Source organism: Salmo salar, chromosome ssa04 (genome assembly GCF_905237065.1).
Source record: "Salmo salar chromosome ssa04, Ssal_v3.1, whole genome shotgun sequence".
Taxonomy (NCBI): domain Eukaryota; kingdom Metazoa; phylum Chordata; class Actinopteri; order Salmoniformes; family Salmonidae; genus Salmo; species Salmo salar.
Genome location: NC_059445.1, coordinates 86,987,962 through 87,015,055, shown reverse-complemented (window position 1 = coordinate 87,015,055; position 27,094 = coordinate 86,987,962). Strand labels below are relative to the sequence as shown.

At 46.8% G+C, this 27,094-nt stretch overlaps 2 protein-coding genes and 1 long non-coding RNA gene across 4 annotated transcripts in view; all 3 read left to right on the top strand.

Annotated features, from left to right (window-relative positions):
• On the top strand, nt 1-25,261 carry LOC106583669 (transcription factor SPT20 homolog). Of its 2 annotated transcripts, XM_045717451.1 has the most exons (19): nt 1-59; nt 613-744; nt 1,229-1,264; nt 1,370-1,495; nt 6,465-6,591; nt 6,797-6,945; nt 7,777-7,893; nt 11,647-11,700; nt 13,217-13,356; nt 13,554-13,710; nt 13,853-13,909; nt 14,375-14,446; nt 14,642-14,811; nt 14,896-14,928; nt 15,458-15,572; nt 16,781-16,889; nt 17,073-17,279; nt 21,609-21,890; nt 25,151-25,261. In XM_045717451.1, the coding sequence occupies exons 2-18, from the start codon at nt 742-744 to the stop codon at nt 21,731-21,733; spliced, it is 1,797 nt and encodes a 598-aa protein (XP_045573407.1). In that variant the 5' UTR covers nt 1-59; nt 613-741; the 3' UTR covers nt 21,734-21,890; nt 25,151-25,261. The 2 variants fall into 2 exon arrangements, with proteins under 2 accessions (XP_045573407.1, XP_045573408.1); XM_045717452.1 differs by lacking the exons at nt 15,458-15,572; nt 25,151-25,261 and having other exon boundaries at nt 21,609-21,627.
• On the top strand, nt 15,579-16,707 carry LOC123742516 (uncharacterized). Its single transcript, XR_006769701.1, has 2 exons — nt 15,579-15,678; nt 15,831-16,707. It is a non-coding gene; the product is annotated as an uncharacterized lncRNA (long non-coding RNA).
• A 1,223-nt stretch (nt 25,262-26,484) lies between the features above and the next one.
• Nucleotides 26,485-27,094, top strand: part of LOC123742370 (dolichyl-phosphate beta-glucosyltransferase-like) — a 27,980-nt gene continuing 27,370 nt past the window's right edge. The window contains 1 exon segment of the mRNA XM_045716277.1: nt 26,485-26,973. Within this exon segment, the coding sequence (XP_045572233.1) occupies nt 26,485-26,973 (489 nt within the window).

Below are 27,094 nucleotides of genomic sequence, written 5' to 3'. Positions count from 1 at the left end.
TACGACTCTTACCGGAAGTTTAGCTTTTGTTGTCACACTGGAAGAAAATGGCTGCTGCTGTGAGTTTTCTTTTCATTTTTCTTCCAATGAACGCACTGAAATAATATATTGTTTTTAAGCATTGATCTACAATAAGGCAACTCATAAGGCACGTCCATTCTACTGTTTTAGATTGACGCTGCTTCAGGCGTTTTTGCTCCCAGCTAGCTAACCTTTTGCAGTTTCCGAAGAAGCAATGCTAAGCTATGCTAACCTGCTAGTTAGCCAGCGAGCTGTTGCTATGAACCAACTGGTAATCGCTCGCCTGTCAGAATAAAGTTATCATAGTGAAAATAACGCGATTTCTTCAAAATGTATCGATCGAAACTGAGTTATTTTGTACATACAGATATATTATGCACTATTTGTTGAGAAATCGCCACACTATCAAACTTACCTGGACAGTATTTCTAGCCAACCCGCTCAAACGGTGGGTGTGTCTTTTTGCTGTTGTTGACAGTGTATGTTGACTAGGTTTGACCCGGGCCGTGTGTGTTGAGTAGGTTTGACCCGGGCCGTGTGTGTTGACAGTGTGTGTAGACCAGGTTTGACCCGGGCCGTGTGTGTTGACAGTGTGTGTAGACCAGGTTTGACCCGGGCCGTGTGTGTTGTCGGTCGCTCTATGGAGGTGACGGTGTGGGGCTAAGGACAGCGAGGTCTGCTGCAAGCGGTCACTCACCCAGCTACCGGTGGCAGACAACAATGGTAAGCATCTCTTTTTTATTTATTTAACCTTTATTTAACTAGGCAAGTCAGTTAAGAACAAATTCTTATTTACAATGACGGCCTACTGGGGAACAGTGGGTTAACTGCCTTGTTCAGGGGGCAGAACGACAGATTTTGACCTTGTCAGCTCGGGGATTTGAACTAGCAACCTTTCGGGTTACTGTCCTAACGCTCTAACCACTAGACTACCTGCCACCCCATCTATCCATCTCTGATCTCTCTGTGCGCCTATTTATACACTATAGCCAGTATCTATCTATCTACTTGTGATCTTGCCCGCCATAGCTATATCTGTGCACATGTGTTGACTCTTCTGTTTCCATGGTGAAGTGTGTCTGCTACATAACCATGGCATGGGGCTATAGCTAGATAGCTAGCTAGCTTACTATTTATCTGTGTTTCCCTGTGGCCAGAGAAGACAACTGAAGACTACAATAATGAATTTCAAATGTTCTATTTGCAGAAAGAAGTTTTGGAATATGCATTGGATCGGGCTGAGGTAAAAGTTTGTATATATATATATGTGTGTGTGTGTGTGTGTGTGTGTGTGTGTGTGTGTGTATCAGTTCAAATACATCAGACTTTTGTGTTTGTCTTCGTTCAGTACATTGTTGAAAGTGCTCGTCAACAGCCAGCCAAGAGGAGAGCGTTGTCCGGAGGGAGGAAGAGTCTATACCAGAAACTATACGAGCTCTACATCGAAGAGTGTGATAAAGAACCAGAGCTCAAGGTAGAAGTCCAGTCGTATAGAAATACAAGCATTTGACAGACCTAATCATTGGACCTATTGATTTGTAGCTTCATAGCAAAATGTTTTAGGTTTTTTTTTGTAGCAGAAAAGGAAAACCAGTGTTGTTATTGGAGAAGTTTACTTCAGATAGTTTTCTTCTGTTTCCTAATGAACGTTGATCCCATTGACCCTGATGTCAATTCAAATCAAACTTTATTTGTCACATGAGCCGAATACAACAAGTGTAGACCCTTACCGTGAAATGCTTACTGACAAGCCCTTAACCAACAATGCAGTTCAAGAAGAGTTAAGAAAATATTTACCAAATAAACTAAAGTAAAATAAATAAAAAATAAGAATTACAAAGTAACACAATAAAATAACAATAATGAGGCTATATACAGGGGGTACCGGTACAGAGTCAGTGTGGAGGCTATATACAGGGGGTACCGGTACAGAGTCAATGTGGAGGCTATATACAGGGGGTACCGGTACAGAGTCAATGTGGAGGCTATATACAGGGTGTTACGGTACAGAGTCAATGTGGAGGCTATATACAGGGGCTACCGGTACAGAGTCAATGTGGAGGCTATATACAGGGGGTACCGGTACAGAGTCAATGTGGAGGCTATATACAGGGGGGTACCAGTACAATGTGGAGGCTATATACAGGGTGTTACGGTACAGAGTCAATGTGGAGGCTATATACAGGGGGTACCGGTACAGAGTCAATGTGAAGGCTATATACAAGGGGTACCGGTACAGAGTCAGTGTGGAGGCTATATACAGGGTGTTACGGTACAGAGTCAATGTGGAGGCTATATACAGGGGGTACCAGTACAGAGTCGATGTGGAGGCTATATACAGGGGGTACCGGTACAGAGTCAATGTGGAGGCTATATACAGGGGGTACCGGTACAGAGTCAATGTGGAGGCTATATACAGGGGCTACCGGTACAGAGTCAATGTGGAGGCTATATACAGGGGGTACCGGTACAGAGTCAATGTGGAGGCTATATACAGGGGGTACCGGTACAGAGTCAATGTGGAGGCTATATACAGGGGGGTACCAGTACAATGTGGAGGCTATATACAGGGGGTACCGGTACAGAGTCAATGTGAAGGCTATATACAAGGGGTACCGGTACAGAGTCAGTGTGGAGGCTATATACAGGGTGTTACGGTACAGAGTCAATGTTGAGGCTATATACAGGGGGTACCGGTACAGAGTCAATGTGGAGGCTATATACAGGGGGTACCGGTACAGAGTCAATGTGGAGGCTATATACAGGGGGGTACCAGTACAATGTGGAGGCTATATACAGGGGGTACCGGTACAGAGTCAATGTGGAGGCTATATACAGGCGGTACCGGTACAGAGTCAATGTGGAGGCTATATACAGGGGGTACCGGTACAGAGTCAATGTGGAGGCTATATACAGGGGGTACCGGTACAGAGTCAATGTGGAGGCTATATACAGGGGGTACCAGTACAGAGTCAATGTGGAGGTTATATACAGGGGGTACCGGTACAGAGTCAATGTGGAGGCTATATACAGGGTGTTACGGTACAGAGTCAATGTGGAGGCTATATACAGGGTGTTACGGTACAGAGTCAATGTGGAGGCTATATACAGGGGGTACCGGTACAGAGTCAGTGTGGAGGCTATATACAGGGGGTACCGGTACAGAGTCAATGTGGAGGCTATATACAGGGGGTACCGGTACAGAGTCAATGTGGAGGCTATATACAGGGGGTACCGGTACAGAGTCAATGTGGAGGTTATATACAGGGGGGTACCGGTACAGAGTCAATGTGGAGGTTATATACAGGGGGTACCAGTACAGAGTTAATGTGGAGGTTATATACAGGGGGTACTGTTACAGAGTCAATGTGGAGGTTATATACAGGGGGGTACTGGTACTGAGTCAGTGTGGAGGCTATATACAGGGTGTTATGGTACAGAGTCAGTGTGGAGGCTATATACAGGGTGTTACGGTACAGAGTCAGTGTGGAGGCTATATACAGGGTGTTATGGTACAGAGTCAGTGTGGAGGCTATATACAGGGTGTTACGGTACAGAGTCAGTGTGGAGGCTATATACAGGGTGTTATGGTACAGAGTCAGTGTGGAGGCTATATACAGGGTGTTACGGTACAGAGTCAGTGTGGAGGCTATATACAGGGTGTTATGGTACTGAGTCAGTGTGCAGGCTATATACAGGGTGTTATGGTACTGAGTCAGTGTGCAGGCTATATACAGGGTGTTATGGTACTGAGTCAGTGTGGAGGCTATATACAGGGTGTTATGGTACTGAGTCAGTGTGCAGGCTATATACAGGGTGTTATGGTACTGAGTCAGTGTGCAGGCTATATACAGGGTGTTACGGTACAGAGTCAGTATGGAGGCTATATACAGGGGGTACCGGTACAGAGTCAATGTGGAGGCTATATACAGGGTGTTACGGTACAGAGTCAATGTGGAGGCTATATACAGGGGGTACCGGTACAGAGTCAGTGTGGAGGCTATATACAGGGGGTACCGGTACAGAGTCAATGTGGAGGCTATATACAGGGGGTACCGGTACAGAGTCAATGTGGAGGCTATATACAGGGGGTACCGGTACAGAGTCAATGTGGAGGTTATATACAGGGGGGTACCGGTACAGAGTCAATGTGGAGGTTATATACAGGGGGTACCAGTACAGAGTTAATGTGGAGGTTATATACAGGGGGTACTGTTACAGAGTCAATGTGGAGGTTATATACAGGGGGGTACTGGTACTGAGTCAGTGTGGAGGCTATATACAGGGTGTTATGGTACAGAGTCAGTGTGGAGGCTATATACAGGGTGTTACGGTACAGAGTCAGTGTGGAGGCTATATACAGGGTGTTATGGTACTGAGTCAGTGTGCAGGCTATATACAGGGTGTTACGGTACAGAGTCAGTGTGCAGGCTATATACAGGGTGTTATGGTACTGAGTCAGTGTGCAGGCTATATACAGGGTGTTATGGTACTGAGTCAGTGTGCAGGCTATATACAGGGTGTTATGGTACTGAGTCAGTGTGGAGGCTATATACAGGGTGTTATGGTACTGAGTCAGTGTGGAGGCTATATACAGAGGGTACCGGTACAGAGTCAATGTGGAGGCTATATACAGGGTGTTACGGTACAGAGTCAATGTGGAGGCTATATACAGGGTGTTATGGTACTGAGTCAGTGTGCAGGCTATATACAGGGTGTTATGGTACTGAGTCAGTGTGCAGGCTATATACAGGGTGTTATGGTACAGAGTCAGTGTGCAGGCTATATACAGGGTGTTATGGTACTGAGTCAGTGTGCAGGCTATATACAGGGTGTTACGGTACAGAGTCAGTGTGCAGGCTATATACAGGGTGTTACGGTACTGAGTCAGTGTGCAGGCTATATACAGGGTGTTACGGTACAGAGTCAGTGTGGAGGCTATATACAGAGGGTACCGGTACAGAGTCAATGTGGAGGCTATATACAGGGTGTTACGGTACAGAGTCAATGTGGAGGCTATATACAGGGTGTTATGGTACTGAGTCAGTGTGCAGGCTATATACAGGGTGTTATGGTACTGAGTCAGTGTGCAGGCTATATACAGGGTGTTATGGTACTGAGTCAGTGTGCAGGCTATATACAGGGTGTTATGGTACTGAGTCAGTGTGCAGGCTATATACAGGGTGTTATGGTACTGAGTCAGTGTGCAGGCTATATACAGGGTGTTATGGTACTGAGTCAGTGTGGAGGCTATATACAGGGTGTTATGGTACTGAGTCAGTGTGGAGGCTATATACAGGGTGTTATGGTACTGAGTCAGTGTGGAGGCTATATACAGGGTGTTACGGTACTGAGTCAGTGTGCAGGCTATATACAGGGTGTTATGGTACTGAGTCAGTGTGCAGGCTATATACAGGGTGTTATGGTACAGAGTCAGTGTGGAGGCTATATACAGGGTGTTATGGTACTGAGTCAGTGTGCAGGCTATATACAGGGTGTTATGGTACTGAGTCAGTGTGGAGGCTATATACAGGGTGTTACGGTACTGAGTCAGTGTGCAGGCTATATACAGGGTGTTATGGTACTGAGTCAGTGTGGAGGCTATATACAGGGTGTTATGGTACTGAGTCAGTGTGCAGGCTATATACAGGGTGTTATGGTACTGAGTCAGTGTGCAGGCTATATACAGGGTGTTATGGTACTGAGTCAGTGTGGAGGCTATATACAGGGTGTTACGGTACTGAGTCAGTGTGCAGGCTATATACAGGGTGTTACGGTACTGAGTCAGTGTGCAGGCTATATACAGGGTGTTACGGTACAGAGTCAGTGTGCAGGCTATATACAGGGTGTTATGGTACTGAGTCAGTGTGCAGGCTATATACAGGGTGTTATGGTACTGAGTCAGTGTGCAGGCTATATACAGGGTGTTATGGTACTGAGTCAGTGTGGAGGCTATATACAGGGTGTTATGGTACTGAGTCAGTGTGCAGGCTATATACAGGGTGTTATGGTACTGAGTCAGTGTGCAGGCTATATACAGGGTGTTACGGTACAGAGTCAGTGTGCAGGCTATATACAGGGTGTTATGGTACTGAGTCAGTGTGCAGGGGAGTACAGTTTAGTTGAAGAGTATTTTCCTAATGTCTCCCCTTTCAGAAGCCCTTTAGGAATGTGAATGAATCGTCCTGCTTATGAATATCCACTTTTCCTGTAATCAGTGAAATAATGAATGAATGTTGTTTTCCTGTTCTTCCTGACTAAAATCTGTATAATAATGCCAATGGATTGTTATTATATTTATTGTTAATGATTATGTCCTAATCATTGAATTTTATCGGTTCATGTCCTTCCCTGTGTATTAGGAGTTGTGAATGCATCGTTGAATTGATAAACCTATATAATTTATTGTTGTTGATAGTTGTTGTCCTGTTCTTCCTGGGTAGAAGCTGCGTAGGAATGTCAACCTGCTGGAGAAGCTGGTGTCTCAGGACTCAGTGTCGTGTCTGGTCGTCAACCTTTACCCTGGCAACCAGGGATTCTCCCTCATGCTCCGCGGCAAGAATGGATCTGGTGAGAGTCCGAGATCAATCGATCCTAACCAAACCTTTAAAATCTCACACACACACACACACACACACACACACACACACACACACACACACACACACACACCACACACACGGTACATCCTGATGACATAACGCCACACTGTATGTGTCATTGAATCTCTGAGGTACTGTATGTATCATTTTGGAAGGATGTCTTTGTTTGCTAGACTCTGAGACGATCCGTCTGCCGTATGAGGAAGGACAGCTGTTGGAGTACCTGGATGCCGAGGAGCTTCCTCCTATCCTGGTCGATCTCTTAGAGAAGTCCCAGGTGTGTGTTCCTCCTATCCTGGTCGATCTCTTAGAGAAGTCCCAGGTGTGTGTTCCTCCTATCCTGGTTGATCTCTTAGAGAAGTCCCAGGTGTGTGTTCCTCCTATCCTGGTCGATCTATTAGAGAAGTCCCAGGTGTGTGTTCCTCCTATCCTGTTTGATCTCTTAGAGAAGTCCCAGGTGTGTGTTCCTCCTATCCTGGTTGATCTCTTAGAGAAGTCCCAGGTGTGTGTTCCTCCTATCCTGGTCGATCTATTAGAGAAGTCCCAGGTGTGTGTTCCTCCTATCCTGGTCGATCTATTAGAGAAGTCCCAGGTGTGTGTTCCTCCTATCCTGGTCGATCTATTAGAGAAGTCCCAGGTGTGTGTTCCTCCTATCCTGGTCGATCTCTTAGAGAAGTCCTAGGTATTGCCTCCCTGTCTCCTTGTCCCCACTCTGTCTCCTTGTCCCCACTCTGTCTCCTTGTCCCCTCTCTGTCTCCTTGTCCCCACTCTGTCTCCTTGTCCCCACTCTGTCTCCTTGTCCCCTCTCTGTCTCCTTGTCCCCTCTCTGTCTCCTTGTCCCCTCTCTCTGTCTCCTTGTCCCCTCTCTCTGTCTCCTTGTCCCCTCTCTCTGTCTCCTTGTCCCCTCTCTCTGACTCCTTGTCCCCTCTCTCTGACTCCTTGTCCCCTCTCTCTGACTCCTTGTCCCCTCTCTCTGACTCCTTGTCCTCTCTCTCTGTCTCCTTGTCCCCTCTCTCTGTCTCCTTGGCCCCTCTCTCTGTCTCCTTGGCCCCTCTCTCTGTCTCCTTGGCCCCTCTCTCTGTCTCCTTGGCCCCTCTCTGTCTCCTTGGCCCCTCTCTCTGTCTCCTTGTCCCCTCTCTGTCTCCTTGTCCAGGTGAACATCTTCCACTGTGGCTGTGTGGTAACAGAGGTCAGAGACTACAGACAGTCTGGCAACACTAAGATGCCCTCCTTCCAGAGCAGACACGTCCTGCTACGGCCCACCATGCAGGTAGGAACTAGCACTGCCTTCTACAGTCATAGAAATATAACGTATAGAGCAGACACCGTACAGGTAGGAACTAGCACTGCCTTCTACAATTATAGAAATATAACGTATAGAACAGACACGTCCTGCTACGGCCCACCATGCAGGTAGGAACTATCACTGCCTTCTACAATCATAGAAATATAACGTATAGAACAGACACCGTGCAGGTAGGAACTAGCACTGCCTTCTACAATCATAGAAATATAACGTATAGAGCAGACACCGTGCAGGCATGGAACTAGCACTGCCTTCTACAATCATAGAAATATAACGTATAGAGCAGACACCGTGCAGGTAGGAACTAGCCCTGCCTTCTACAATCATAGAAATATAACGTATAGAGCAGACACCGTGCAGGCATGGAACTAGCACTGCCTTCTACAATCATAGAAATATAACGTATAGAACAGACACCGTGCAGGTAGGAACTAGCACTGCCTTCTACAATCATAGAAATATAACGTATAGAGCAGACACCGTGCAGGCATGGAACTAGCACTGCCTTCTACAATCATAGAAATATAACGTATAGAACAGACACCGTGCAGGCATGGAACTAGCACTGCCTTCTACAATCATAGAAATATAACGTATAGAGCAGACACCGTGCAGGCATGGAACTAGCACTGCCTTCTACAATCATAGAAATATAACGTATAGAGCAGACACCGTGCAGGCATGGAACTAGCACTGCCTTCTACAATCATAGAAATATAACGTATAGAGCAGACACCGTGCAGGCATGGAACTAGCACTGCCTTCTACAATCATAGAAATATAACGTATAGAGCAGACACCGTGCAGGTAGGAACTAGCACTGCCTTCTACAATCATAGAAATATAACGAATAGAACAGACACTGTGCAGTTAGGAACTAGCACTGCCTTCTACAATCATAGAAATATAACGTATAGAGCAGACACCGTGCAGGTAGGAACTAGCACTGCCTTCTACAATCATAGAAATATAACGTATAGAACAGACACCGTGCAAGGTAGGAACTAGCACTGCCTTCTACAATCATAGAAATATAACGTATAGAGCAGACACCGTGCAAGGTAGGAACTAGCACTGCCTTCTACAATCATAGAAATATAACGTATAGAGCAGACACCGTGCAGGCATGGAACTAGCACTGCCTTCTACAATCATAGAAATATAACGTATAGAGCAGACACCGTGCAGGTAGGAACTAGCACTGCCTTCTACAATCATAGAAATATAACGTATAGAACAGACACCGTGCAGGCATGGAACTAGCACTGCCTTCTACAATCATAGAAATATAACGTATAGAACAGACACCGTGCAGGCATGGAACTAGCACTGCCTTCTACAATCATAGAAATATAACGTATAGAACAGACACCGTGCAGGCATGGAACTAGCACTGCCTTCTACAATCATAGAAATATAACGTATAGAACAGACACCGTGCAGGCATGGAACTAGCACTGCCTTCTACAATCATAGAAATATAACGAATAGAACAGACACCGTGCAGGCATGGAACTAGCACTGCCTTCTACAAGCATAGAAATATAACGTATAGAACAGACACCGTGCAAGGTAGGAACTAGCACTGCCTTCTACAATCATAGAAATATAACGTATAGAACAGACACCGTGCAGGCATGGAACTAGCACTGCCTTCTACAATCATAGAAATATAACGTATAGAACAGACACCGTGCAGGCATGGAACTAGCACTGCCTTCTACAATCATAGAAATATAACGTATAGAACAGACAGCGTGCAAGGTAGGAACTAGCACTGCCTTCTACAATCATAGAAATATAACGTATAGAACAGACACCGTGCAGGCATGGAACTAGCACTGCCTTCTACAATCATAGAAATATAACGTATAGAGCAGACACCGTGCAGGCATGGAACTAGCACTGCCTTCTACAATCATAGAAATATAACGAATAGAACAGACACCGTGCAAGGTAGGAACTAGCACTGCCTTCTACAATCATAGAAATATAACGTATAGAGCAGACACCGTGCAAGGTAGGAACTAGCACTGCCTTCTACAATCATAGAAATATAACGTATAGAACAGACACCGTGCAAGGTAGGAACTAGCACTGCCTTCTACAATCATAGAAATATAACGTATAGAGCAGACACCGTGCAGGCATGGAACTAGCACTGCCTTCTACAATCATAGAAATATAACGTATAGAGCAGACACCGTGCAGGGTGAGAAGCAAGGGAACAGTGGTATACCAACTTTTTCAACGGGGACTCGACCCCGAATCGAACAACACAACCTTAAAGGGATACTTCACATTTTTGGAAATGTCTCTCTCTAGTATGAAGGTAGTTTCGCGAGCCAATGCTAACTAGCGTTAGCGCAATAACTGGGAATCTATGGGCATATCTGTTAGCATGCTAGTAGATACCCATAGACTTACACACACACACACACACACACACACACAATACCCCCACTTTGAATATCATTGCTCTAGAACCATAGACATTAATGGATAGAACGGCCACCATGCAGGTAAGAACCAGGAGAACACTCTAGAACCATAGACATGAATGGATAGAACGGCCACCATGCAGGTAAGAACCAGGAGAACACTCTAGAACCATAGACATGAATGGATAGAACGGCCACCATGCAGGTAAGAACCAGGAGAACACTCTAGAACCATAGACATGAATGGATAGAACGGCCACCATGCAGGTAAGAACCAGGAGAACACTCTAGAAAATGTACTTTTAACAAGGCACACCTGTTAATTGAAATGCATTCCAGGTGACTACCTCATGAAGCTGGTTGAGAGAATGCCAAGAGTGTGCAAAGCTGTCATCAAGGCAAAAAGGGTGGCTACTTTGAAGAGTCTCAAATATAAAATATATTTTGCTTTAACACTTTTTTGGGGGTTATTACATGATTCTATATGTGTTATTTCATAGTTTTTACTATTTTCTACATTGTAGAAAATAGTAAAAAAAATGAAATAAAGAAAAATCCTTGAAAGATTAGGTGTGTCCAAACGTTTGACTGGTACTGTATGTCAGTAGAACATGCCATGAGAAGAAGAGAGCCATGAGAAGGAGAGACCTGTTCGTTATGTCAGAGTGGTGATGATGATATGCTATCAGAATGATGTGCAAAAGGCTTCCTGAGTGACTCAGCGGTCTGAGCCACTGCATCGCAGTGCTTGAGGCGTCACTACAGACCCGGGTTCGATCCCAGGCTCGATCCCAGACCCACGAGGCGGTGCACAATTGGCCCAGCGTCGTCCGGGTTGGGGGAGGGTTTGGCCGGCCGGGATTTCCTCGTCTCATCTCGCTCTAGCGACTCCTTGTGGCGGGCCGGGCGCCTGCAAGCTGACCTCCGGTCGCCAGCTTCATGGTGTTTCCTCCGACACATTGGTGCGTCTGGCTTCCGGGTTTAAGCGAGCAGTGTGTCAAGAAGCAGTGTGGCTTGGCAGGGTCATGTATCGGAGGACGCATGGCTCTCGACCTTCGTCTCTCCCTAGTCCGTAGGGGAGTTGCAGCGATGGGACAAGACTGTAACTACCAATTGGATCCCACGAAATTGGGGAGAAAAAGGGGTAAAAGTGATTAAAAAAAAAAAATGTATAAAAGAATGATGTACATAGGACATTTTATTCCAGAATAGCCTTCAATCATTACAGCTTGGAACGTGGATACTAAATTCTGACCTTTGACCCTGCTGTCCCCAGACACTGGTCTGTGACGTCCATGCCATGACCAGTGACCACCAGAAATGGACACAGGTGAGTTACCGAGGTCATACGAACCTGATCACACCAACAATCACATCAATTAATCAATTAATCACATCTGTCTAATTTACCTCCTCTTTTCTCATCATCCACCTTCATCTTCCCTTCTTTTCCTCTCTTCTCCTTTCCTCTCCCCTTCCACCCTTCTTGCATGTTCCTCCCTTATCACCGCCCTCGTCATCTATCCCCCTTCTCTTTCCCTCTCTCTCTCTTCCTCTCTCCCTTTCCCCCCCACCACCTCCTCTCTTTTCCCTTTTTCCATTTCTCTCATCTGTCGTCTCTTCTCCTCCTCTCCTCTCATCTCTCCTCTCTTCTCCTTGTCTCATCTCTCCTCTCTTCTCCTCTTCTCATTTCTCCTCTCATCTCTCCTCTCCTCCTCTCATTTCTCCTCTCATCTCTCCTCTCCTCCTCTCATTTCTCCTCTCATCTCTCCTCTCCTCCTCTCATCTCTCCTCTCATTTCTCCTCTCTTCTCCTTTTCTCATTTCTCCTCTCATCTCTCCTCTCCTCCTCTCATTTCTCCTCTCATCTCTCCTCTCCTCCTCTCATTTCTCCTCTCATCTCTCCTCTCCTCCTCTCATTTCTCCTCTCATCTCTCTCTCCTCTCCTCCTCTCATCTCTCCCTCCCCCTCTCATTTCTCCTCTCTTCTCCTTTTCTCATTTCTCCTCTCATCTCTCCTCTCCTCCTCTCATTTCTCCTCTCATCTCTCCTCTCCTCCTCTCATTTCTCCTCTCATCTCTCCTCTCTTCTCATTTCTCCTCTCATCTCTCCTCTCCTCCTCTCATTTCTCCTCTCATCTCTCCTCTCCTCCTCTCATTTCTCCTCTCATCTCTCCTCTCCTCCTCTCATTTCTCCTCTCATCTCTCCTCTCCTCCTCTCATTTCTCCTCTCATCTCTCCTCTCCTCCTCTCATCTCTCCTCTCATTTCTCCTCTCTTCTCCTTTTCTCATTTCTCCTCTCATCTCTCCTCTCCTCTCATTTCTCCTCTCATCTCTCCTCTCCTCCTCTCATTTCTCCTCTCATCTCTCCTCTCCTCCTCTCATTTCTCCTCTCATCTCTCCTCTCTTCTCCTCTTCTCATTTCTCCTCTCATTTCTCCTCTCATCTCTCCTCTCTTCTCCTTGTCTCATCTCTCGTCTCACCTCTCATCTCTCCTCCTCCTCTGTTCTCCTCCTCTGTTCTCCTCCTCTCTCCTCCTCCTCTGTTCTCCTCCTCGGTCCTCCTCTCTCCTCCTCCTCTGTTCTCCTCGGTCCTCCTCTCTCCTCCTCCTCTGTTCTCCTCCTCTGTTCTCCTCCTCTGTTCTCCTCCTCTCTCCTCCTCCTCTGTTCTCCTCCTCGGTCCTCCTCTCTCCTCCTCCTCTGTTCTCCTCCTCTGTTCTCCTCCTCTGTTCTCCTCCTCTGTTCTCCTCCTCTGTTCTCCTCTGTTCTCCTCCTCTGTTCTCCTCTGTTCTCCTCCTCTGTTCTCCTCTGTTCTCCTCCTCTGTTCTCCTCTGTTCTCTCCTCCTCCAGGAGGATAAGTTCCAGTTAGAGAGCCAGTTACTGCTGGCCACAGCTGATCCTCTGTGTCTGGATCCGTCGATCTCTGTCACCTGTACAGCCAATCACCTGCTCTATAACAGGCAGAAGATGAACACGTTCTCCATGAAACGGTACACACACACACACACACACACACACACACAAACACACACACAGAAATGCACACACAGAGACACACACACAGAAACGCACACACAGACACACACACACAGATACACACAGGCACACACACACAGACACACACACACAGATACACACAGGCACACACACACACAGACACACTGACCTGTTTCTCCTCTGTCCGTAGTTGTTTTAAGCGTCACTCTCGGGCGGCGCTAAACCGTCAACAGGAGGTGTCCTACCTGGCCACGCCCCCCCAGCTGGGTCTCTATGACTACCTGCAGAGGAGGAAGGAGAGGAAGCCTGCCCCTTCGATAGACCTGAAGATCTCCAAGGCCGGAAACGTCAGATCACAATTACCCCCCCCTCTTCCAATTTACAAAAACACTTTTATTAACAAATCCAATCCGGACAACACGTTGGGATCAGACTGACCTCTCACCGTTCTCACCGTTCTCTGTCCTCCCCCCTTTCTCTCCTTTACAGTGTGTGGACATGTGGAAGCAGAGCAACTGTCAACTCACTGTCCCCAAGGAGATTGGTGTGAGTCAGTCTTTCTCAACCACAGCTACCTGTCTGCCACAAACGTTGTCAGTCAGTGACTGGTACTGAGATATGGACCAGGGTCGGGGTCAATATCAATTGAAGTCAGTCATTTTTAACATTTACATTTTAGCAGACGCTCTTATCCAGAGCGACTTACAGTAGTGAATGCATACATTTTTTTTGTACTGGTCCCCCGTGGGAATCGAACCCACAACGCTGGCGTTGCAAACACCATGCTCTACCAACTGAGCCACAGGGAAGCTAGTCATTTCAGGAAGTGTTTTAAATGAAAAATACCTTTTTGAAATAAAATCGTTTTTTTTCTCCTTTTTCAGCTTATTGAGCTCATTGAAAATAGATGCTGTTTTTTTATTATTAGAATTTCAGTTTACTTCCTGAATTGACTGACTTGAATTGGAAATGAGCCCTTGACTAGTGTTCATACTGTCTCTGTGTTCCCAGGTAGAGAAATATGCAGTGGTAGAGAAGTCAGTGAAGTTGCAGGAGTCTCAGCCCACTGTCTGGCCTGCAGAGGTAAGACTACTCACTTCCTGGTGTCACACTCTTTATCTTCCCCTCTTACTGACCCACTGTCTGACCTGCAGAGGTAAGACTACTCACTTCCTGGTGTCACACTCTTTATCTTCCCCTCTTACTGACCCACTGTCTGGCCTGCAGAGGTAAGACTACTCACTTCCTGGTGTCACACTCTTTATTTCCCCCGGACAGGAAGTGATAGATGACTATACGTTTGAGTGTGAGGTTGGGGGCCAGGGCCAGAGGACCAAGGTGTCCATCTTCCAGTCGGTGGGGGACCCTCTGGTCTACGGAAAGATCTACTGCGCCAAAGAACCCAAAGCAGAGGAGGACAGGAACGACCTTCTCCTCATACATCCACCGTAAGGAGACTGGCGAGGGAACAAACCTGCAGAGGAACATAATATTTTCACTGGCTTTGACAGTGTCTTTTTTTCCCCCACCAGGTTCCTAATAGGCTCAAAGAGAGATGCTGATCGGTAAGTGACTGTCTATTTGTCCTTTCTGAAAACATTTGTTCTCTGGTGTAGGGTGTTGACTGTGTAGTAGGGCGTTGACTGTGTAGTAGGGCGTTGACTGTGTAGTAGGGCGTTGACTGTGTAGTGGGGTGTTGACTGTGTAGTAGGGCGTTGACTGTGTAGTAGGGTGTTGACTGTGTAGTAGGGTGTTGACTGTGTAGTAGGGCGTTGACTGTGTGGTAGGGCGTTGACTGTGTAGTGGGGCGTTGACTGTGTAGTAGGGCGTTGACTGTGTGGTAGGGCGTTGACTGTGTAGTAGGGCGTTGACTGTGTAGTAGGGCGTTGACTGTGTGGTAGGGCGTTGACTGTGTGGTAGGGCGTTGACTGTGTGGTAGGGCGTTGACTGTGTGGTAGGGCGTTGACTGTGTAGTAGGGCATTGACTGTGTGGTAGGGCGTTGACTGTGTAGTAGGGCGTTGACTGTGTAGTAGGGCGTTGACTGTGGTGTGTGTGTGTGTGCGTATGTGTGTGTGCGTGCGTGCGCGTTACAGGTTTCTGTCCCAGTATAAAGGTGTGTATGAGCAGGATGTGAAGTGCCAGGTGAAAATGTCTCATAACTCAGGCATCATGGGACAGAACCAACTCTCCGCCGACCGAGAGACAGAGGTACACACCAAAACACGCTATAGAACCAACTCTCAGCCAAGCAGAGAGAGAGAGGTACACACCAAAACACGCTATAGAACCAACTCTCAGCCAAGCAGAGAGAGAGGTACACACCAAAACACGCTATAGAACCAACTCTCAGCCAAGCAGAGAGAGAGGTACACACCAAAACACGCTATAGAACCAACTCTCAGCCAAGCAGAGAGAGAGGTACACACCAAAACACGCTATAGAACCAACTCTCAGCCAAGCAGAGAGAGGTACACACCAAAACACGCTATAGAACCAACTCTCAGCCAAGCAGAGAGAGAGGTACACACCAAAACACGCTATAGAACCAACTCTCAGCCAAGCAGAGAGAGAGGTACACACCAAAACACGCTATAGAACCAACTCTCAGCCAAGCAGAGAGAGAGATACACACCAAAACACGCTATAGAACCAACTCTCAGCCAAGCAGAGAGAGAGGTACACACCAAAACACGCTATAGAACCAACTCTCAGCCAAGCAGAGAGAGAGGTACACACCAAAACACGCTTATAGAACCAACTCTCAGCCAAGCAGAGAGAGAGGTACACACCAAAACACGCTATAGAACCAACTCTCAGCCAAGCAGAGAGAGAGGTACACACCAAAACACGCTATAGAACCAACTCTCAGCCAAGCAGAGAGAGAGGTACACACCAAAACACGCTATAGAACCAACTCTCAGCCAAGCAGAGAGAGAGGTACACACCAAAACACGCTATAGAACCAACTCTCAGCCAAGCAGAGAGAGAGGTACACACCAAAACACGCTATAGAACCAACTCTCAGCCAAGCAGAGAGAGAGAGGTACACACCAAAACACGCTATAGAACCAACTCTCAGCCAAGCAGAGAGAGAGGTACACACCAAAACACGCTATAGAACCAACTCTCAGCCAAGCAGAGAGACAGAGGTACACACCAAAACACGCTATAGAACCAACTCTCAGCCAAGCAGAGAGAGAGATACACACCAAAACACGCTATAGAACCAACTCTCAGCCAAGCAGAGAGAGAGGTACACACCAAAACACGCTATAGAACCAACTCTCAGCCAAGCAGAGAGAGAGAGGTACACACCAAAACACGCTATAGAACCAACTCTCAGCCAAGCAGAGAGAGAGATATAGAGCTTGTTGTTGTTGTTGTTGATTCACCTAATGCCCGTTGTGTGTCCCCAGGCGGACGGTCTATCAGCCTTGGTTCAGCCGTCAGCTGTGTTGGGGAAGGGGGTGAAACACCGGCCTCCCCCCATCAAACTACCCTCCGGGTCGGGCAGCAGCTCCTCAGGTTACCCCCTTCTCTAACCAGCCTGGAGGTTTGCGTCTGCATCTCATTCCGGAAAGTCGTTCTTCTCTACTTGACATCTGATTGGTGCTCCTACTTTCTCCCATCTCTCTCTCTCTCTCTCTCTCTCTCTCTCTCTCTCTCTCTCTCTCTCTGCTCCCTCTCTTCCTCCTCTCCTCTCTCAAGGTAACCTGTATAGTTCAGCGCAGGCTACCAGTGGTCTCCTTAAGTGTCTTACGCCCCGACCAGGAACAGGCCCCTGCTCAGTCAAGCCCCAGTCTCTGAGTAGGAAGCACTCAGTGGAGCTGGGACAGGGGTTACAGCTGGGGAGGCAGTTAGGACAGGTGGGGTTGTTGTCCCCAGCAGCCCTGTCTCCCATGGGGTCGACACAGAGTGAGTACCTGACCAGTCTGTCAAACAGTCAGTCAGTCAGTTTATCAAACGGTCAGCCATGTGTGGAAGATGGCACCAATCAGAGAAGGCTTACGAGTTCCAACCCAATCAGAGAAGGCTTACGAGTTCCAACCCAATCAGAGTAGGCTTACGAGTTCCAATCAGAGAAGGCTTACAAGTTCCAACCCAATCAGAGAAGGCTTACGAGTTCCAATCAGAGAAGGCTTACGAGTTCCAACCCAATCAGAGAAGGCTTACAAGTTCCAACCCAATCAGAGAAGGCTTACGAGTTCCAACCCAATCAGAGAAGGCTTACGAGTTCCAACCCAATCAGAGAAGGCTTACGAGTTCCAACCCAATCAGAGAAGGCTTACGAGTTCCAACCCGACTTTTCTATTGAGTGACTTTAGTGTTTATCTTAACTTTGTCTGTACATAACGTTCATACTAGTATAACATATGACCACCAATCACTTCTGGACATCAGATAAACAGTTACTGAACCTCCATTTAGACTTCAAATAGGACTTAATCTCCAGCTCAGCTATTCCACTGTTTATACCCGACCCTATTCCTTTGTTCCATGTGCTATCAAAATACTGTAGCCGTAAACGCGGGAGAGGAGGTGGAGTCCTGGTGAAATTGAGGCGAAGAGAAAAACCCGAACGGGTCCTCCCTTCCATTCTGTTTTCAAATGTCCAGTCACTCGAGAATAAAATGGATGAGCTTCATTCGAGAGTCTCTTATCAGAGAGACTTTGGAACAGCTTCAGTATTATATGTCTTACTAAGACGTGTCTGGATGATGACGCCATGCACGTAGTACTCTGTAGATTCTCCATTTCCGTGGCAGCAGGACGGCCGGCTTCGAGGAACACAAAAGGAGGTGTTTTATCATAAATAACAACTGATGTGCTGCTTCTAGTGTGAAGGAAATCTTCAGCTTTTGCTCACATGATATAGAATACCTCATGGTAAGCTGCAGACCTTTTTTTAATCTACCAAGAGAGTTCTCATCCGTAATTATCACGGCTTGTCTACATTCCTCCACAGGCCAACACCACTCTGGCACTTAATCACCTGTATGGGGCCATAAAAAAAAAGGAAATCGCTCACCCAGAGGCAGCGTTTCTGGTGAGCGGGGACTTTTTAATGCGGGGAGACTTAAAACCGTCCTACCTCACTTCTACCAATACATCTCCTGCACCACTAGGGGCGCTAGACCACTTTTATTCTACCCACAGAAACGCACACAAGGCCCTCCCTCGTCCTTCCTCTGGCAATTCTGACCATGACTCCCACTGTCCTGCTTCGAAACAAAAGCTCAAACAGGAAGTACCAGTGATGCGTTCAATACGGAAGTGGTCGGACGAAGCATACGCGAGGGCTACAAGACTGTTTTGCTAGTACAGACTGGGATATGTTCCGCGATTCAATCCGATAGCATTGAGGAGCTTACCACATCAGTCACGGGCTTCATCAGTAAGTACATGGACGATGTCGTCCCCACAGTGACGATAAGAACGTATCCAAACGGAACACCAGGGCACATTCTCAAAGCATGCGCAGACTCGCTGGTGGGTATCTTGAGACATTTTCAATCTCTCCTGATTTAAACTAATCATGTAAATGTAATTAATTAGAAAGTCGGGGCACCACGGAAGAATGTTGTCTTCCGAATAAACTCTTAAAGACCTGGTAATCTTTTACATCAATAGCAGTCAATATTTAATCGTCACCTTATGTAGTCTCATCTGAACGTCGTAAAATTCTTGGTTATCTTCACGGACCCTGGCTTACAAGTTGAATCAGCAATACAAAATTTGGTTTATTTATTTATTTACTAAATACCTAAATAAATCACACAGAATTACATATACAGAGGATACATTGATTACTAATTATGTCATAAAAGAAAAAGTCCCTAGTGGACGGAACCGATATGACGGCTGGTTACACACAGGAAGAGGGGTTGGGTTTTGAATGAAAGCGCGGGAAGACTGAGGAACAAAAGGATTGGGTCTCTATCGGACCTCATGAAGCTACGCCATCGTAAATACAGAGTCTTACGCATTCTAAATAACCGCCCATTTGGAAAAGGAAAAGGCAAGAAATATTTACTCTGAGCTGCGCTTCGGTAGATTGGTCGTAGATGGAAGGCTGGGTTGCCCAGCAGAGATCTCCCTTGTCCTTTGAAGAATATGTCTTGTGGTAGAACGGATACGTTGTAGTACCGTCGTCGTGTGGTAGAACGGATACTTTGTCCGTCCTTTCCTAGCCGACGTTTACAGCTGCTGCTGATAACTCGACGTCTAGGATGTATCACTTCTTTAGTGAATAAGAGTTCAAAGTTCATACCAAGTTGCCATAGTATAAGCTCATGCTATATTCTGGCTGGTGTAGTCGAAATTCATCCTTCCGGCATGTCGATCGTCATCTTCCACGTTGAAATTCGCCCTTCTAAACGTATGGACGTCAGTCCTCACGTCACCGGGAACACAAGGTTGACTTTCGTCAATGGGCTTTTATAGTGGTTTGAGAGAAGGGCGTATTTCATAGTTCACAACCAATGCCTGTTCACATGGGCGGGGCCACTGAGTGACCATAGTTAATTTATGAAAACAATTCTCTCATTTAGAAGGTAAAATGACATTTCATCTTTTCACAAATAGTTTCATATTTAAACATTTAAATTGCACAACAATTCCATGTGAATCTGATAACTAGAATGTGTAGATTTTCCAAGATACAGTTTATGTCGTCCTGTCATCAGTCATCATGTCTCAGACGCCAACTGATCTGACATCATATTCATTAAGTACCAACGGATACTTTCAACTGGTTGGATTACCGAAATATGGTTCCATTCCCCAACCTTTTGATGTTACCAGACTCTCTCTATGTTAACAAAGAGCTTTCTAAGAGTCCGTTCTGTAGAGTAGAGAGAGAAAAGGAGGAAAGGTATTTATGTGGGTCACAAACCTCACCAACAGGACAACGTCATGACAATCCCCAACATACTGGACTGAAACTAGATCCCCTACATACTGGACTGAAACTAGATCCCCTACAACATACTGGTCTGAAACTAGATCCCCTACAACATACTGGTCTGAAACTAGATCCCCTACATACTGGACTGAAACTAGATCCCCTACAACATACTGGTCTGAAACTGGATCCCCTACAACATACTGGTCTGAAACTAGATCCCCTACAACATACTGGTCTGAAACTAGATCCCCTACAACGTACTGGTCTGAAACTAGATCCCCTACAACATACTGGTCTGAAACTAGATCCCCTACAACATACTGGTCTGAAACTAGATCCACTACAACATACTGGACTGAGACTAGATCCCCTACAACATACTGGTCTGAAACTAGATCCCCTACAACGTACTGGACTGAAACTAGATCCCCTACAACATACTGGTCTGAAACTAGATCCCCTACATACTGGACTGAAACTAGATCCCCTACAACATACTGGTCTGAAACTAGATCCCACTACAACATACTGGACTGAAACTAGATCGCCTACAACGTACTGGTCTGAAACTAGATCCCCTACAACATACTGGTCTGAAACTAGATCCACTACAACATACTGGTCTGAGACTAGATCCCCTACAACATACTGGTCTGAAACTAGATCCCCTACAACACACTGGTCTGAGACTAGATCCCCCTACAACATACTGGTGTGAAACTAGATCCCCCTACAACATACTGGTGTGAAACTAGATCCCTGGGAGAGGTTATATTCTGTACTGTTCAACCAGTCCAGTAAATGTGGATTCATGTTGTCTAATAACTTTATGTAATACATGGTTTTGGTAACATGTTACAAATGCTTTACTATGTAACCAAGTTGTAACAGTATATACCTGTGTAATTACCATGAACCCCCTCTTTGCCCTGAACCCCTCTTTTCTACCCCTCTTCTCTCCGCCCCTCTTCCCCCTGACCCCCTCTTCTCCGTGACCCCCCTCTTCTCGCCCCCTCTTTTCTACCCCTCTTCTCTTTGACCCCCTCTTCTCTCCCCTCTCTTCCCCCTGACCCCCTCTTTTCCGTGACCCCCTCTTCTCTCCCCTCTCTTCCCCCTGACCCCCTCTTTTCCGTGACCCCCTCTTCTCTCCCCATCTTCTCCCTGACCCCCTCTTCTCTCCCCCTCCTCCCCCTGACCCCCTCTTCTTCGAGACCCCCTCTTCCCTTCCCCCTGACCCCCTCTTCTCTCCCCCCTCTTCCCCCTGACCCCCTCTTCTCTCCCCCTCTTCTCTACCCCTCTATTCCTCCTGACCCCCTCTTCTCTCTCTCCTCTCTCAGGATCGGGGACCCCGAGGCCGCCCACCCCAACCAACACCCCTTGTTCCACTCCTCACCCCCCGACTCCCTCCTTTCCCTCCCTCCCTCCGTCACCCCCACCCCTCCGGACCCCCAGGCCCTCCTGACCCCCTACCCCCAGCAGCTGTCCCTGTCCCAGGCTCTACCCGTAATGAATATCCCTCTAGCCACCATGGGAACCTCCATCACAACACGGACCAGCTCCTCTCAGGTCATGGCTAACCCTGCTGGACTCAACTTCCTTAACGTGGTGGGATCTGTCTGGTAAGGATCTACAAACTCTAACCCAGGAATAGATTGTCCACCGTCTATGTGTTATCCAGACAGAAAAGAGAAATAGGCATAAAAAATAAAAAACATTTCAATTTAGAGCAATAAAGAAATGGAATAATTGAACTGAGGAAACTAGAAACTTTTCAATATATAAAATGTAAACAATACTTTAAAACCATTTAAAATATAATACATAGGAAAGTTGTGCTGGACAATGGTAGATGAAGAATCAATATATATTTTTAGACTGTTAGAGTATTTATCTGGTCAATATATTAGTGTATCATGTCTGTTTGTAACAGTGTGTTATATATTTATGTGAAAAATGTGTTCGTATTATAAATTGTATTTTAATATTTAAGGACACTTGGAAGATTAGTCCAAATGAGGACGAAAATATATCCAAATCAAATCCTAGTTGTTTTAAAACCTCCGGGGACCTTTTTAATAGTCGGGTTGATTTGATTCTATTACAGAGCTATAGCCAAAACCTGATGCTAATTGTCATGAAACCCTTGATTAGGTCAATCCGGTGAGCTAGTTCAGGGCTACAATAAAATGGGGTAATGTCTGGGGATGCCTGAGGAGAGGGTTTTAAAAACCGCTGCTCTGAATCTACCTACTCGATTTGTCTGGTGTAAAACTCACGGACGATTAGTAAAGGTTAAATCAAGTTTATTCACCCATTGGGCCAATACAGCTGCATAAGACAAATACATACCTGTTTGTGTAATTACCATGAACCCCCTCTTTGCCCTAACCCCCCTCTTTTCTACCCCTCTTCTCTCCCCTCCTCTTCCCCCTGACACCCTCTTCTCCGTGACCCCCTACCCTGTAGCTCAGTTGGTAGAGCATGGTGTTTGCAACGCCAGCATGGTGTGTGCAACGCCAGGGTTGTGGGTTCGATTCCCACGGGGGGCCAGTACAAAAAAAAAAAATATATATATATATATATTTTTTTTTCTAAATAAAAAAAAATGCATGAAATGTATGTGTATATATGTATATATATATATATATAAACCCCAATTTGGATGGAGTATCCTCCTTCTCTGTAAACATTACCTCTTTATTACTAGGCAGGAAGTGAAGTGATACGGGCGTTTAAACTGTTCCTTATCGTGACCTGACCTCGACCCCCCCCCATTCCTCACTCATCCTCATCTCTCCGTCAAGGCCTGCCAACGAGTGATCGTCTTTCCTTAACTCAATACATTCCAAGCTTAATTGCCTCCATCATATACCTTCCTCCTACAAATGACCCATTAACTTCTGGTGTAGAAACCGGGCTTTGGCACCCCTCATGTCTCGAATATAACTGATGATTAAACAATATTTAAAGTTTGGATATCTGAACACATCACCGACCGGTAAGGATTCCGTTTCTCTGTAGGCACTAGGATCTGTCTAGTACAGCTTCTGACTGCGAGACGCGAGACTAAATATGTCTTGTCTGAGTTATACCTCAGTCTGTCTTTCTGTCTTGTCTGAGTTATACCTCACCCTGTCTTGTCTTTCCGCCCTGTCTGAGGTATACCTCACTCTGTCTTTCTGTCTTGTCTGAGTTATACCTCACTCTGTCTTTCTGTCTTGTCTGAGTTATACCTCACTCTGTCTTGTCTTTCTGTCTTGTCTGAGTTATACCTCACTCTGTCTTTCTGTCTTGTCTGAGTTATACCTCACTCTGTCTTGTCTTTCTGCCCTGTCTGAGTTATACCTCACTCTGTCTTGTCTTAAAGCCCTGTCTGAGTTATACCTCACTCTGTCTTTCAGTCTTGTCTGAGTTATACCTCACTCTGTCTTTCTGTCTTGTCTGAGTTATACCTCACTCTGTCTTGCTCTGTCTTGTCTGAGTTATACCTCACTCTGTCTTTCTGTCTTGTCTGAGTTATACCTCACTCTGTCTTGTCTTTACGCCCTGTCTGAGGTATACCTCACTCTGTCTTGTCTTTACGCCCTGTCTGAGTTATACCTCACTCTGTCTTTCTGTCTTGTCTGAGTTATACCTCACTCTGTCTTTCTGTCTTGTCTGAGTTATACCTCACTCTGTCTTTCTGTCTTGTCTGAGTTATACCTCACTCTGTCTTGTCTTAAAGCCCTGTCTGAGTTATACCTCACTCTGTCTTTCTGTCTTGTCTGAGTTATACCTCACTCTGTCTTTCAGTCTTGTCTGAGTTATACCTCACTCTGTCTTGTCTTAAAGCCCTGTCTGAGTTATACCTCACTCTGTCTTGTCTTTCTGTCTTGTCTGAGTTATACCTCACTCTGTCTTGTCTTTCTGTCTTGTCTGAGTTATACCTCACTCTGTCTTGTCTTTCTGTCTTGTCTGAGTTATACCTCACTCTGTCTTGTCTTTCTGTCTTGTCTGAGTTATACCTCACTCTGTCTTGTCTTTCTGTCTTGTCTGAGTTATACCTCACTCTGTCTTTCTGTCTTGTCTGAGTTATACCTCACTCTGTCTTTCTGTCTTGTCTGAGTTATACCTCACTCTGTCTTGTCTTTCTGTCTTGTCTGAGTTATACCTCACTCTGTCTTTCTGTCTTGTCTCTAAGCCTTGTCTGTCATTATAGCTCAATCTATTTCAGTCTACTCAATGTGTCTCTCTCTCCCCCTGCTAGGTCTGCAGGGTGATGCAATATAACAATGTGTCTCTCTCTCTTTCTCTCTTTCTCAATTCAAGGGGCTTTATTGACATGGGAAACATATCTTAACATTGCCAAAGCAAGTGAAATAGATAATAAGCAATACAAATTAAACAGTAAACATTACACTCACAGAAGTTCCAAAAGAATAAAGACATTTCAAGTGTCATATTATGTTTATATACAGTGTTGTAACAATGTGCAAATAGTTAAAGTACAAAAGGTAAAATAAATAAGCATAAATATGGGTTGTATTTACAATGGTGTTTGTTCTTCACTGGTTGCCCTTTTCTTGTGGCAACAGGTCATAAATCTTGCTGCTGTGATGGAACACTGTGGTATTTCACCCAGTAGATACGGGAGTTTATCAAAATTAGATTTGTTTTCAAATTCTTTGTGGATCTGTGTAATCTGAAGGAAATATGTGTCTCTAATATGGTCATACATTTGGCAGGAGGTTAGGAAGTGCAGCTCAGTTTCCACCTCATTTTGTGGGCAGTGTTGCACACATCCTGTCTTCTCTTGAGAGCCAGGTCTGCCTACGGCGGCCTTTCTCAATAGCAAGGCTACGCTCACTGAGTCTCTGTCTCTCTCTGTGTGTCCGTGCAGCAGTCCCCAGACTCTGATGACTTCCAGTCAGATGTTGGGTTCTGGTCTCAACCTCAGTGGTCTGGGAGGACTGATGCCTACGACACAGTCAGGTAACACAGACTGCCTACCACACAGCCAGGTAACACAGCCAGGTAACACAGACTGCCTACCACACCAGGTAACACAGACTGCCTACCACACAGCCAGGTAACACAGACTGCCTACCACACCAGGTAACACAGACTGCCTACCACACCCAGGTAACACAGACTGCCTACCACACCAGGTAACACAGACTGCCTACCACACAGCCAGGTAACACAGACTGCCTACCACACAGCCAGGTAACACAGCCAGGTAACACAGACTGCCTACCACACCAGGTAACACAGACTGCCTACCACACAGCCAGGTAACACAGACTGCCTACCACACCAGGTAACACAGACTGCCTACCACACCAGGTAACACAGAGTGCCTACCACACAGCCAGGTAACACAGACTGCCTACCACACCAGGTAACACAGACTGCCTACCACACAGCCAGGTAACACAGACTGCCTACCACACAGCCAGGTAACACAGACTGCCTACCACACCAGGTAACACAGACAGCCTACCACGCAGTCACACACCCTCACCACAGTCCCAAGCCGACAGGAAGAGATAAATGAACTGCTGTGTGTTACAGGAAGTCCATTTGGTTTGAACAGCAGTCCAGGCCTCAGACCACTCAACCTTCTCCAGGTAAGTCCCCGAGTCCCTCCTCTTCATCCTCTGGTCTGAAGAATGTGTTTACACTGGACTGAGTCCCTGATTTTAATATCCATCCTCCCTTTTTACATCTTTCTCTCTGTTTCGCCCCCCTCTCTCACCCTCCCTCCCCTCCTCTCTCTCCAACCTTATCTCTCTCTGTCCCCTCTCGTGCTTCCTTCTCTCTCCTCTCTCTCCTCTTCCTCTCCCCTCCTCTTCCTTCTCTCTCTCTCTCCCACTCTCCTCCTCTCTCTCTGTCCCCTCCCTCTCTCCTCTCTCCCCCCTCCTCTCTCTCTCTTTCTCCCCCCTCTCTCCCCCCTCATCTGTCTCGGTCTCTCACTTTGTCTACTCCCCCGCTTCCTTCTCTCTCTCTCTTCCACCTCCTCTCTCTCTCTTCCACCTCCTCTCTCCCCCTCCTTCTCTCCTCTCTCCCCCTCCTCTCTCTCTCTCCCCCTCCTCCTCTCTCCCTCCAGATCCCTACAGGTCCTCTGATCTTTAACTCTCTGCAGCAGCAGCAGCAGCAGCAGCAGCTCTCCCAGTTCTCTCCTCAACAGAGCCAGTCTGCTACGTCTAGCCCACAGCAGCAAGTAGACACGGTATGATACACACAGACCTTCCGCCTCAGAGCCCAGTCTGCCTCAGAGCCCGGTCTGCCTCAGAGCCCAGTCTGCCTCAGAGCCCAGTCTGCCTCAGAGCCAGTCTGCCTCAGAGCCCGGTCTGCCTCAGAGCCCGGTCTGCCTCAGAGCCCGGTCTGCCTCAGAGCCCAGTCTGCCTCAGAGCCCAGTCCGCCTCAGAGCCCAGTCCGCCTCAGAGCCCAGTCCGCCTCAGAGCCCAGTCCGCCTCAGAGCCCAGTCCGCCTCAGAGCCGGTCCGCCTCAGAGCCCGGTCTGCCTCAGAGCCCATCTCAGAGCCCAGTCTGCCTCAGCCCAGTCTGCCTCAGAGCCCAGTCTGCCTCAGCCCAGTCTGCCTCAGAGCCCAGTCTGCCTCAGAGCCAGTCTGCCTCAGAGCCCGTCTGCCTCAGAGCCCGTCTGCCTCAGAGCCCGGTCCGCCTCAGAGCCCAGTCTGCCTCAGAGCCCAGCTCAGAGCCAGTCTGCCTCAGAGGCAGCAGCTACTCTTCCTGGGGTTTATTATGGATCCCCGTTAGTTCCTGCCAAGGCAGCAGCTACTCTTCCTGTGGTTTATTATGGATCCCCATTAGTTCCTGCCAAG

Bases quoted from the DNA above. Each gene is read 5' to 3' on its own strand.
- LOC106583669 (XM_045717451.1), top strand. The intron at 1,496-6,464 runs GTAGAAGTCCAG...CTTCCTGGGTAG, and splicing joins ATAAAGAACCAGAGCTCAAG to AAGCTGCGTAGGAATGTCAA. The intron at 17,280-21,608 runs GTGAGTACCTGA...CTCCTCTCTCAG, and splicing joins TCCCATGGGGTCGACACAGA to GATCGGGGACCCCGAGGCCG.